At 39.0% G+C, this 13,212-nt stretch overlaps 1 protein-coding gene across 1 annotated transcript; it reads right to left on the reverse strand.

Moving 5' to 3' along the window:
* Positions 1–2,613: 2,613 nt before the first annotated feature.
* KCNMB1 (potassium large conductance calcium-activated channel, subfamily M, beta member 1) lies at positions 2,614–12,743 on the reverse strand. The gene is made up of 4 exons (XM_010579147.1): positions 12,670–12,743; positions 6,657–6,826; positions 4,990–5,185; positions 2,614–2,943 (listed from the first exon to the last, which is right to left on the reverse strand). Exons 2-4 carry the CDS (start codon positions 6,791–6,793, stop codon positions 2,674–2,676), a joined length of 603 nt encoding a protein of 200 aa, XP_010577449.1. The 5' UTR covers positions 6,794–6,826; positions 12,670–12,743; the 3' UTR covers positions 2,614–2,673.
* Between the last annotated feature and the right edge of the window lie 469 nt (positions 12,744–13,212).

Here is a 13,212-nt window from a genome sequence, read left to right on the forward strand (position 1 = left end):
ATTCTCAGAAATGTAGAAAATAACCAGCACTGTATGCATGGCCAAAGCATGACTGAAAAACAAGAACGGAGTTCTGTGGTGCCTGTACATTTAGTGTTTGTTTTCTACATTAGAATACTTGGCTTTTTGCATTTAAATCCTCTTGTTTCATTTGGGCAAGAGAGGAAGCTGTTTGGTGAGAGTCCAAAACGATGGCGTTTCCAAACTTTTTCTGTGTTTTTTTTCCCTACACCAGCTGTTTTCACTTGGAATATCTCCTGCCCAAATAGGAAATATTACTTTATTGGAGAACAAAATTTGTGTAGGGTTTTTCTTCATGTAGTTGCAATGTGTAGATGTTGGAGGGAAATAACTGTTTTCATCTAAAATCAACTGGCTTTATTTTTGGTAGAGGTAAATCTGGAGAGACAGCTTATACTCTGAATAAATGTTCATCTACTGGTATCAGGGATAACTATGAGCAGGGAGGTGAGGAGGATGTGGCTTTAGGGGGTGGTCTCGGAAGCCAAGGTGGGAGTTGGAAGCTGGAAGCGGGAGCTCCTGGTCCTCATGCTTTATGCTGAGTACTGAGCTCAGCAAGATCAAGAGCTTCTGCTCTTCAGAGATAAGTTACTGACTCATGAGTAAGTGGGGCAATGGGGACTACCACTAGAAGGAATAGCAACATCCAACCTTCATTCATTTCTGCTGAGCTGAGAGGGGAGCAAGGTGGCGAGGGTACTAATGTGCTGGACTGAGTGTAAAGTAGTCATGAGCAAGTTATAGTTTGCAAACTGCAGACTCTTTTTAAACTCCTGAAACGTAAAATTTGGAGTAAAGCTTTGAAAGAGCCTATTACGTAAACCGGTCTATTTACAGCTAGCTTGTTGATCTCCTTTGGTACTAGTACAGTTCATTAGCTTCAACAGGTATCCTCCCTGTCTGATGACTATATTTTTAAGCATTTACCATATTCTCCCCTCAGCTTTTGGTGAACCAACAGAACAGTATCTCTTCCCCTTCCCATGCCATTGGCAAATGCTTTTGGTCATCCAAAACGCCTGTACTTGTGCCTGCTGCACTTTCATTTTCCTGAATGAGAAAGATTAGAATCATATATACACACAGTTTCAGATGCCGTTCGTGAAGGTGTTCTATAAAGATGTAAATACTTATCTCTTTTCTCCTCCTATATTTATTTTGGGGTTTTGCCTTTTTTTTTCTTTTAACAGCCCCACTTACACTGTCTGAATCTTAAGCACTAGAGCAGGTCTTTTTCCTCTTGTAGATTTCTAATAGATAACATCTAGATTTTGCATGTTGAACAAGCGTTAATGATATTAATAACTGCTATTTTGTACTATCCTGGTTTAATTTCAATTTGCTGATCGTGATGAAAAGCAAACTCTGACACTATTCCATTAGTAATGTTGGAAAATGCACATAAACAGGTTAATATTTCAGCCTTCCTCTTTCTTACAATAAACAGTAGAGAATTATAGCACATTAATGAGAATAACTTTTTTCCGCTACAGTTTAATGAATTTAAATTTGTGTCTAAGCCCTGAAATTTTCCTGTGAATGATAGCTACTAAGTGGTTCATCAGCTGTGTGATGAAAAAGCTTGTACTAGTTGTGTGCCAAGTACCAGTCAAATACAGCATGCAGGAGTATCTTGTGTTCCTCCTGTGTCCAGTAGCAATTTGCAAATTGGCTGAGAAACAGAGTTCTTTTCAGACAATCGAAAATGTGTCTATATGTGCATCAGAGCTTTCCTAAGACTCTTGGTGCTAGAAACAAACATGTCTCTATTGTGAAATATCTTTGTGCTAAGCATGCAAACTTCTGTGGTTATGTTAGATTACTGTATTTAGTAAGACATCATGGATGTTTTCTACTACATAATCATGCTCTTTATATCATGACTTCTGTTCCTTAACATTTTACAATATATGCAAATAGCAGGGAGGTAGCCTTTCTTTAGTATACTTGTTTGCAAGTAAAACAAGGCTAAGATTTGAGTTAAATACAAAACTTACTTCTAATATAAGTTTCTTTACTGTACCCTATGTTTTATGCATATATTTCATTATATACAGTTGGTGTTAGATGTTTGGAGTACAAACTTTGTAATATCTGTGTGAGTGTATTTTGGTTTTGAGTGTTTTTCCCCCTCCCCTTTCCCAAAAGCAGAGAGATCCATGATAACTAATACCTCTTTGGACCATAAAAAAACTTTTCTTGACAGATGAGTATGCCATGAATACATACTGTATTGTTAATGAAGTATTTAAAGGTTGTGTCTGCCAGTAATGATGTATATCGTTCTGGCAGCAACTGATCTCAACCAGACAGAAAATTAGGACCCTGTCTAAAATATGGAACCAGAGTTTAGCAGTAAACTTGAATTGTAGCTCTGTAAAGCAACTGTACCTCAGAAAGCCCAAGGAAACAATAGATAGTAACTCAGTCTGTGTTCTTACGAGGTATTTTCAGGCATTCCTGAGAATCAACTGTATATTTTGTCCTCATGTAATGGATTGTCATCCATAGTGGGTGCCATTCAATTTTCTGGAATGCCTGCCCTTAGATTCACACCTGGTATATTAAAAGTCACAAAATGCAGATAATGACAGGCAGAAAAAAGGCCCTTTAATATCTTGCAACAATCTAAGCTAGACAGATACTTATTTTCTACTGCCAAGCGGAAAGAACGGAAACATACTGACTAATTTTTACCAGAACAATAATCAGACATCCACCAGTAAACATGAGTGTAGGCCAAAGGAAAGCAAAGAGGAGGCCTTTCGGGGGATAAAGTCTGCTTAAAATGACATTGGTCTGCGTTCCTCCTGGGTCGTAGTAGCATGGGAAAGTCTGGTATTTTTTGAAATTGCTTGCAATTGTTTCTATTCGTGCTTTAACTTCTTTAGAGTTCTCCGACTTGCCTGGGACATATGAGCACTGGAATAAAAAAATCAAGGAGATTCATTATAATGGATACTCTGATACAAAGTTTGTAGTTAAGTCAGTTTGAATAAAACAAACATGCTAGTACTGACGAAAACTTCAGTAGTTTGGGTAGCATCCCTGGAGATCGCCTTGGTTTCCTTATGTCCACAATCCGTTTGCCATGCTTCCCTGTTTCTGTCAGTGTGTCTATGCCCCCAGTCTGCATATTTACAGATTGGAGTAATGTTGGAAACCAATAATACATATGTGCTCAAAATAAAATGCAGTCTTTGAGACTGACTTTATTATTACAGTGCCAAGCTTGGATTCCTAACAGAGCTTCTAGGCACCAGCACAGCAGAAATATGTTAGTTGTGCAGAAATTCACAACTGGCTTGTCGGTGTGCAGGAAAAAGAAGTTGCTTCACTGTGCACATCTTATTGTAACTAGCAGAAAAATAAGAGGAAAGCATGGCTGTTGGAGGCTTCCCACTTGTCCTCATAACACAGAACTATTTTGACCTGAACTAATAATGCAAAGTTATTTAGTCTTCAGTGGAAATACTATTAGACTTTAAAGCACTCGTTGTTGTTGTTGCTGTTAACAGTTTCTTTTCTGCAATATTATTTTGCATACATGATAATGCCTAGGTATCTTAAGCTGGAAACTGGCCAAGGCAGAAAGGGGATGGTTCCTGACCTGAAGGCTAATACTTGCAGTAATGCAAACAGTAGGTAGGAAATCAGCAAATCACCTCCTCTTGCAGTGAACGAGACTCTTGTTTCAGTCTACAGTGGATAATTTCTGCTTTGCTACTTCATAGTATGTAGCTTTCCCTGAGATAGTCACTATAAAGATAGGTATTGGCTAGCAAAATTCTCTTCAGCCAAAGTGTTTTATGCTATCAGGTTTGCATGTGTGAAACGCTAATCTATATAATTTCTTTAAGAAGATGAGCACTTGTAGTCTGAGCATGTTTGGTTTGGATTCTGAAAGTGCTTCAGTCTTGGGCATCCAAGATCTGAATTTCACTTTATGTCCCCTTAGAGAGTGTTGAGCTGGAATAAGGCCTCTGAAATACTTGTGGTTTTGGAACTGAACTGAACTGAACCTGACCTTCCCTGGGACAGTGTACCTATAGGAGCACTTCTGGTTGTGGGGGAGCAAGCCTAAAAATATTGAACTTTTTGCTGATTCCCAAGCAGAAACAATGGCAGGAACAAAAGGATAACAACCTACTTTTTCCCCTTCCCTAATCTTTCACACACCTCTAAAGCCAAATGAATACTGTGCAGCCACATTTCTGTCCCATCTGTGGTCTGCACTCATCCTCTGGGGAAGACATCCAACGTACAACCGACCAAGGTACCTCTACCACCATACCCAGCATCTCTGCATTAAACAGGTGCTTCCTACAGTGCCACTGCCTTCTCTGTGAGTCCAGGTTTCTGCTGCCATGCTGGCCAGAGACTGTTGCAGACCAAACCAAAGACAAATGAGTTTTCTGGGTGGTCATTGTCCAAAATAACTGATTTGTTTCTCCTTTCTGTCTAACATATGCATCATGTTCCCAACAGCACCCTCATTCCCCCCTTCTCTGCTTTGTTTCTTCCCTGCTTCATATCACACACCAAAAATGAAACTAAAATTGGGATTTGTGGTCTTGCTTTGGACAGTTTTTAACTTCGGGTCTCTCCTGAGATAACTTAACAAGCAACTGAGCAAACCACAGTTTATCAACTATTTCATACTATTGGTCTTCAACTCGGAGACTTACATATTTTTAAGTATTCATAAATGTTAAATATTCATGTTTAGTTGGTATAATTCCTTAACAAGTATTAATGTTTGATGTAATGTTTAAAACAAAATCCAGAACTGTGTAATTTCTGGAATATTTTAAAAATGCCTTGGTCTAAGCACAGACATCAACATGTAAAAGATGAACAATGCCTACTCTTACTCTGTTGCTTGGTTTAAAAACAGTCACCCCTTCTCCTCAAAGGTGCTAGCTAGATAACAGCAGACAGTGATTATTCAATCTGTGTTGCAAGTACCTTAGGATTTCTTTCCAGTGTATCTTCAGTCTGATACAGCATAACCTCTTGTCCTGAGGCTGTCAGATTAACCCACACCTGTAGACAGGGATAAGGAAAGATATCCTCATCCTCTGAGCCTTCACTGTTTGGGCAGAGAACTTTGTCCATGATGTTGGCTTTGAGTACCTTGCACACAGTTTCTGTTGTCCAGACACTACAAAACCAAAACAAAAGGTATTGCTTTTAAGTGTTAGCAATATCTGTTACGAGTTGCATGCTGGAGATGCATCTGTGTGTGCCAGCTCTAAATGGTGGCATGGGTGGAGTTCACGGCTGCTTGATCCTGGTGCGGTGAACTTTGCCCACCCTGATCAATGGCTGCACCTGAAGAAGGGCTGCCGTAGCAAAGCAGTGCAGGAAAGCATTTTGTTGTTGTTGTTGCTGTTGTTTGTTACACATTCTGTGGTTTGAAGTTAGATTCTAACCCCGTCTGTAATCAGCTGTGAGTGTTATTCAAGAAACAAAAATTGCTATGGATTTTAATGTTTGGTAGTAAGTATTTGGAAGTGCAGTACACTTGATGTCTCAGAAATATTTTGACTAATTTCATTCAGTAATCCTCAGAACTCAGATGAGTTCCCATGTTTCCCCCCCCTTCTCCTTTTCTTTATTACATGGACCTTTTGCATGAATAAGTAGCAGGATTTTGGCTGGCAAAAGTTCATTTTTTTGCTGTTACTTATCCCTGTTTCTCAAGAGTTACTCTTTTATTACTGATAACATAGTAAGCTTTTGCTTACAGTAGTACACATTGGTGGCAAAAAAAAAAAGTCTCGCTCTAGTTCTTGCACTGATCTTTTTACATGCAAATGTCTTTTGTAATAGAATCAGGAGGCTGGAAAATAAATAAAACAAATGGGAATTACTGTGTTTTAAAGATAATGTTTTTTAAACATTTTTGAGCTTAAAGGTGCTCTTAGCAAGAAGAATGAGGTGCATGTACTTGCTTTATCAAAATCTTCAAGCATGAAAAACTGAGCTGCACTCTTCATCTTGTTTGTTTTTTTTGCAAATTGATTTTGTGCGTGGAGGCAGAACTTGCAAAATGAAATAAAAATGCGGGTAATAGTAACTTCTTCAGCATTCATTGTATTCTGCAGCATTTGCTGTGGTAGACTGGCCTGTTTGAAGGTGCTAGTTTCTTGTGATGGTTGATTTGGAAGTTAGATACAGATTCTTGACTGAACAATTTTACCATGACTTCTGTTGCTCAAGTTTATATAGTTTTATTAAAAACAACACACCCTCCTGCACATGGAAAAGCACCTTTTTTTTTTTTTCCCATTTATGCAAGACTTAGCTTTCCATTATCAAGCTTTGATAAGCATGGTGGGGTTTTATTTTACATGTTTTCATAGTAAATGTTTTTAGTCTGTTCACATTCTAGCCCTGAAGATGATCAGTCCCTCTTTCTTTTTCTTACCTGTAAATGCCTAATGACTTCTTGGCTCACTTTTTTCTTTCTCTTTTATTCTGTCTTACGTTCTTGAAGAGCTCATAAGAATTTATTGTTTATTTATTGTACAATGTACTAACATATATTTCGGCACTGTTTTAATAACTGTATTTGATGCAGACAGGAAAAAGAAATAGCTTTGTATTCATAAACAAATGGCTGTTATTACCTTTTAGTGTAGAATGGCACAATGGTGATCCCAATGAAGAAGTACATCATTGTGGAGCACGCGACCATTCCCAGTCCCAGGCACAGGGCTCTTGTCTCCCCCCGCTTCTGTGCAGTCACCAACTTTTTTCCCAGCATAATTTAGAGTCGTGAAATCTGAACAATCTCTTTCTGGTACAAAATAAAATACAGAAGGGACAGGGAAAACGTGACTAGGATTGGTTACAGGTATTGCAGTTGTGTAACAAGTTTCTGGAATATAATGTATCCCATGGAGGAACAGTCCCATTTTTGCAAAAACTAGAATTTAAAAAAAAGTTACTGTGCTTTTTGTTATCAGTAGACTCCTTTTTTACTTTCTGATATTTACCATAGAGTACTTCAAAAACTGTGCATGTGGGGAGGCTAGCAGATGGGGTAGGAAAACCTGATTCCTTTTGGGGAGAGTTCTGTTAAGGCCTGATTGTCCCCAGCCTTAATTCAGTCTATTTCACGTTGCTGCTTCTCTGAAGTAAGAGATAGTGTGCTGTGGATTGGTAAAGGCTGCGTGAAGGGAAAATCTTCCCACAGTAGAACCCTTTTTACATTATGCATTTTCTTCTGGATTAGTCTGAAATGTGGTCATTTTATTTCAAAAGAGCTGAAATAATTAAAAATTTAGCATTTGAGATGCCTGGTTCTGACTTCTGCGTGTTTGTCGTTTGGCCCTGTCCATTCAGGAATGCTCAAAACTTGATGTCTGATCAAATAGTGGAGAAGAGCTGCGTTTTCTAGACAGTAGGAGTATGATGCCACCAAACTTAATGGAACAGGATTAGAAAACACAGCAGTTAAAACTGCTATCATTTTACCACAAGCACGGAGTCAGGACTGCTGCTGGCACTAGCGGGACAGTGCAAACTCTGAAGTATGGGTGTAACACCAGGGGAACTCTTAGGCAGATTCCCCCCACTCCCTTGCCAAATAGCATTTTAAATTATCTTGCTGATGCTTGATAAAGAGAATCTGAAAATAATTGCTGTGAATCCATATGCCATTAAATCATTATGACTGATGTATAGAATTAATATGTAAATGAGCTATAACAGCCACTGAGAGTTCAACCCATCACCAGTATCTGTTGCACTGACAGCTGTAACTGAAGATTTGTGGGGTTTTGTTTTTTCATGAAAACATGGTACAAGCCATAGTTATGGGAAATGACAAGTCCAGCAAGATTTGTGTGGGGTTTTGGGGGGAGAAGAGAGGAAAGCAGAGCAGAAGGAGAAAGGGAAAATATATTACGTACATGCCGAAACAGGTTTCAGTCCTGTTCTCATGTGCAAGGCAAAAGTGCACAGCTTTGTGCAGTAGCTGATGCATTTTCAGGTTTTTAGCTTCAGGTGCGTATAACTATTTCATATTTATCCTTACTGGCTGGCCTTCAGGATGGTGTGGTCGCTGCCTGAATCCACCTCTGTTCAGCTAAGCCATGGAGCAAGTATCAAGACTTAAGTTTGGCTTGTGCTTCTCTTGCACTATATCAAAAGTTAGCAAATAGGCTCTTCAGGTTAACCGTGAGTAGACGGTCTCCAGCTGCCTCAGGCTGGCAGAGCTGTGGCGTTACTGGGGGTGGGGAACAACACTGAGTTTGGTGAAAGATGAGATAAAGACACCATCAGCTCTCAAAAGAAAGAATGTGAATATAATCTGAATGTTACTTTCTTTCCTATTAGTTCTGTTTTTCGCTTGTAAACATGTTTTACTTTGACTGTTTAATGATCAAAGGAAAAAGGTATTTGAACACTGAAATGCTACTGTTTTTAGACTACTGTAACACCTGAATGTTAGTGTTATTTACAATATAGACGTATACGGACAGTAAAACAGCTTTGGTCGTTTAGCATAACTTGGGGCTAGTTACAGGATTTTTCAAGTATATATTTTGAAGTTGCTCGTACATGATATCAAAATGAAGGGCTGTTCTGAGGTGTCCCTAGGAACAAAAGGAGTCGTTGTTGGAATACTGAATTTTGTCCAGTTCCATATTTAATTCCACTTTAAATAAAACATCAATATCCACTGTGAATTTTGTGTACAGCATTTTGAGGGGAATTGTTTTTCTGATGATCACGTATAATTCACTGGCATTGTAAGAAGCATCTTAAGCTGGAAATTGCCAGAAGATAAACTTTACCTGCTTACTGGCATTTGAGTTTAATACAGAATGTGAGCTAAGGCCCTTAAATAAGGCTGCATTGTGCTTTTCTTGGTCTGTGGGGCTATAAATAGAACTTGTGGCATCAAGCACTGTCAGCATGCTCACGCTGTGCCTGCATACTTGTGTATAACCATGCACAGAGGCACATGCACCCTGCAAGGAGACTTGGGTAAATGTCCGTACTGACTGTTCTTTGGAAACTTCTGTCGTTTCTTTTAGCTCTGTGGGGGAAAAAAATGGAAATAGCATTTTCAAAAAACAAAGAATTCCAAAATATTTAAAATATTGGAACACTGTGCAACATAGCACCTTAAGACCAACTGACACTAAACTGACTCTCCTTTACCTATTGTGCAGCTTGGTCAGAGGGGAAAATGAAACAAAGGAACATCATCGGTCCTGGAGCACAGGCCCCGAGACCATGTGGTACTTGAATGGCAGTTCCTTATAACACAGTGGGAAGCTAATGATAGACAAGTGGAAACCTGAGTTGTTAGCAAGAAATTCTTGCATACAGGAACAATGATTAATCTTTAATTAGTTCTGTGGGAAAATGAAAGAAAGATTGGTACTGCCACCATGACTTGTGGAAAACTTCTAGTGGCCTAGTGCTGTCAATGTCTTGAGTTTTAGATGAACCATAATGTTTACATAGCTGTCCCACTTACGCTGAGAAATAGTGGGGTAATCAGACCCCTTGTTACATGGAAAACAAAACCTGTGGGACTATTAACCAAAGAATTAATAAATGTAATTGCCCCATGAATCTGCTTGAATGTCAGCCACATATGCAGCAGAAGTACCAGTAAGCTTATCCTTCCTAACCATCTGAAACTGCCAGACTACCTCATAAGACACATAAGGAGTTTGTATGTGTAAATCAGAAATTTTCACAAGTGGCCAAGAGGTTTTCCCAATGTGATGTGCAGTGTTGTTCCCCATCCTGACACCAGATGGGCTGCCTGACCCCGGTTGTCTGCATGGGCTGCTAGGTGATGCTGTTTGCCTCTGCTCCCCCAGTTCAGATGTCTGCTCCACCCCAAAGAGAATAAGGACGTATAAATTATGCAGAGAATGTTAACAAGAAAGATTCATCTAAAAATATCTCACTGAGTGCTTCTATAAACATAACAAATAACTGGCTAGGTCTTCAGGCAGTGTAAATCAGAGGTGCTCACGTCACTGTTGTATTGCTGCACCAGTTTAGCTGTAAATGTGGTCCCTAAAACGGAAATACATAGTTCCTGCTGCATTTTTTTATGCTTCAAAATTTATTAGACCAGAAAAGTCTGTAACACTATTTCATGCATGTGCAGAATAATTTAAGAGAAAACCCAAGTTATTGAAGGAATCCCTATATGCATTTTTTTCCTTTCATATTTAAATATTCTTATGTTCTTGTGCTGCAAATCCTGCATTTTCTGGCTCTCAAGACAAAGCAATGCTGCATGCATATAGAAAAACATATTTATTTGGAATTTCCCCATTGTTTAAACGGTTACTTTTTTTTCAGATTAAAAATTCTTTTCTTGTCTCCTAGCTCTGTCGATGTATATTAGGAGGAATATTGAAAGAGCTAATTAGGTGTTTCCTCTGACAAAATCATTAAATATTTGAAAAATGAAGCACTGCAGAGGACTTGATTGGCACAGGAAATCTCTGAGCATATTTGAATTAGAAGATGTTGAAGTGTATGACGTAGTTTTTAGTCTGGCCTTCAGGAGCAAATCTAAATGTATCTTTTGCACTGAAGATTGTGGGGTGCCTCCATAATTATTAGGAAAATATAAGCTCCAAATCTTTTCATAATGTTCCCTCTCCCTAATCTTCTTCAGTCTAGTTAAATTATACAGTACATTAGCTGTGCAATTTCAATGTATAATCACTGCATTGACAGCTGCTTGTGATAATCCTAGGGATGCCATCTGCTCAGGTTTGGAATAGAGTCCCTTGTTTTGATTAGTAGACATGTTTGACACTCTGTAGGAAGTCTCTGCCGCCTCCTCCCCCATCTTTTGCAGAGTTTCTAGTGCTGTGACCTCTGTGAGTTTGGATGGGACCTCCCTTTTGAGCTATTCCACGCTGCTCTTAACTTGGGTATGGCAGCATCAGTAGCACTGATGAATTCATCTTGCTCACTTGCAGAAGAAAGGGTGCTAAACCCTTCTCTCAAATTTAAGTTGGGAATAAATATTAACAGTGAGCTAGTAATTTTTTGAGCTGGTTTATCCTACACCATATGGTAAATTTCCAGTAAGCACTTATGTATTGCTTTCGGGTGAGCATCAAGTGCTAATACTACATGACACCAAGAAGAGTGATGCAAGTCATCCATATCTCTGTAGTGATGAGTTTTTAAACAGGCCTGGACCCTTTGGCCCTACTGCCTCTGCATACAAAATAGCCATTTGCTTTCTCCTATCAAGTGCCAACTTGATAGTCATCTTGTTTTATTCTCAAAACACCTTGTGTGGACAACATAAAAATTGCTGGCTTTGCTGGGTAAGTAAGAGGAGCATAGTATTTGTTGCCAGTTTATTGGCCAAGTACTTTGTGGGGGAACCAGAAGGCACTTGTAAGTTTTTTAGATCTAGAAATATGAGCTCTGTACTGGTTATGCTACTGTGGCAGAGCTGCACAGCTTAACATATTTACTACTGTCTCTGAGTAGAATTAGTTTGATCACTCATACTTGCCTACCTGTTTCCATGAGTATTTCAACACTGCTTAGATTCTTCTTTCTTTCTGTTTCAATCCTGCCCTCATCCTTTTCTTATCTACTGCCCCACCACTTACAACCCGGACAACAGGCCTGAAGTCAAAACTACATTTGCATTGGCACTTGCTTCCCCTCTCCCTGCCCTCCATTTCCTACACTAGCATTTATATGCATTTCTTGCTGGTAACAAGTCTGCCTTTGCCAGGGGTGCTGGGGCCAGGGAACACTGGTGGTGTTCATTGCAAATTGGTAAGAAGCAATTACTTAAAAAGCATTCTGTGCATCTGGCAGCACAAATACTGTGTGTCTTACAGAATAAGGTGATGCTGAACCTCAGTTGAAATGTGCAGAGAAAAGAAGACTCTGCAGTGTATTCATGCAGCTGTTTTGGAAAACTGAAGCAGCAATATTTTGACTGTGTAACATGATACAACTACATTTATTTTACGAAATATGCTGTATCATTTTGCTTTATTAATGAACTCTTTAGCTGTGACACTAGAGTGAATTAGAGAAGTTAGCTTTTTTGTTTAAAAACCTATGCAGTTGTTTAAGAGTAATTCAGTTAGCTTTTAAACCTGGTGGTTCTTAAAAAAGGAGAAGAGTTACTTGCTCAGTTCAGCAGTTCTGAAATCTTTCTCAGGTGCTTCTTTTGCATTATGTGTAGTACAGGGCTGCACAGAATGAATCAAATTAACAGTAGATTTCAGTGAAGCCTGAAAGAGTTCAAGTTCCTCTCTAACTTAGAGCTAGACAAGCACAGCCTCTAAAGGAATACTGAACACCCAAAGCCATGAAACTCCTAAGAGTAAAAGTCTATTTACCGTTAAAATGAATAAAAGCTATGATCTCATTTGGGTTGCAGACTCCTAATTTGTGAAAATATTGCCATTATCTTTGCTAATAATTATGGAGAATTATCAGATTACATCCAATTACAAAAGAGAGAACAACTTTTCTGTAGCATGTGGGCTATCTGGCCTGCCTTCCATAGGTCTGCAGATTTAGAAAGATTGTTGCTTCCGAGAGCACTGTACTTCTCAACCCCAAAGCTATTGCACGCTCCCAAAGAAAACCAGTGGCTTAGAAATATACTTACTTTTTTTGATGAAATGGTTCTTTCTCGGATGAAAAAACTTCTGTTACATGTCAGATTTGTAATAGCAGTGGAACTTAGAGCTGAAAGGGATTTTTTTTTTTCCTTCTCCTTTCCTGTACTTCTCTGAGTTTGCTTTGCTGTGGCTAAACTCCTAACTTAGTTCCCTTGTTACGAAGCTTTCTGTAACCATAAATGGTAAGGTATGAAAGAGCACTGTCCTTTTTGAGATTAATTGCTGAAAACCAGGAAGCCACAATACTAAGACCAACTACAGCTGAAGAGGCTGTTTTCTTATACCCTAGGGCCCCTTTACCACATACCCTGGTGGATTTGTCTTAAACTACGATCCTACTCCTTTTGTACAGCTCCCCCTGTCCCCCCCCAAATCTGATAGGTCTTGATTCTTAATTCTTAATACCTATGCTATTAACAGCTGTGTGTGAATGCTTTGTTGCCACTAGTTTTGGTCAGTTTGGATGCAACAGATGCTAAAATTTTGACTGTACATCGGAGACCTGTAGACAAGAACAAAGCATCCA

Source organism: Haliaeetus leucocephalus, unplaced genomic scaffold (genome assembly GCF_000737465.1).
Source record: "Haliaeetus leucocephalus isolate CR32 unplaced genomic scaffold, Haliaeetus_leucocephalus-4.0 Scaffold656, whole genome shotgun sequence".
Classification (NCBI taxonomy): Eukaryota; Metazoa; Chordata; class Aves; order Accipitriformes; family Accipitridae; genus Haliaeetus; species Haliaeetus leucocephalus.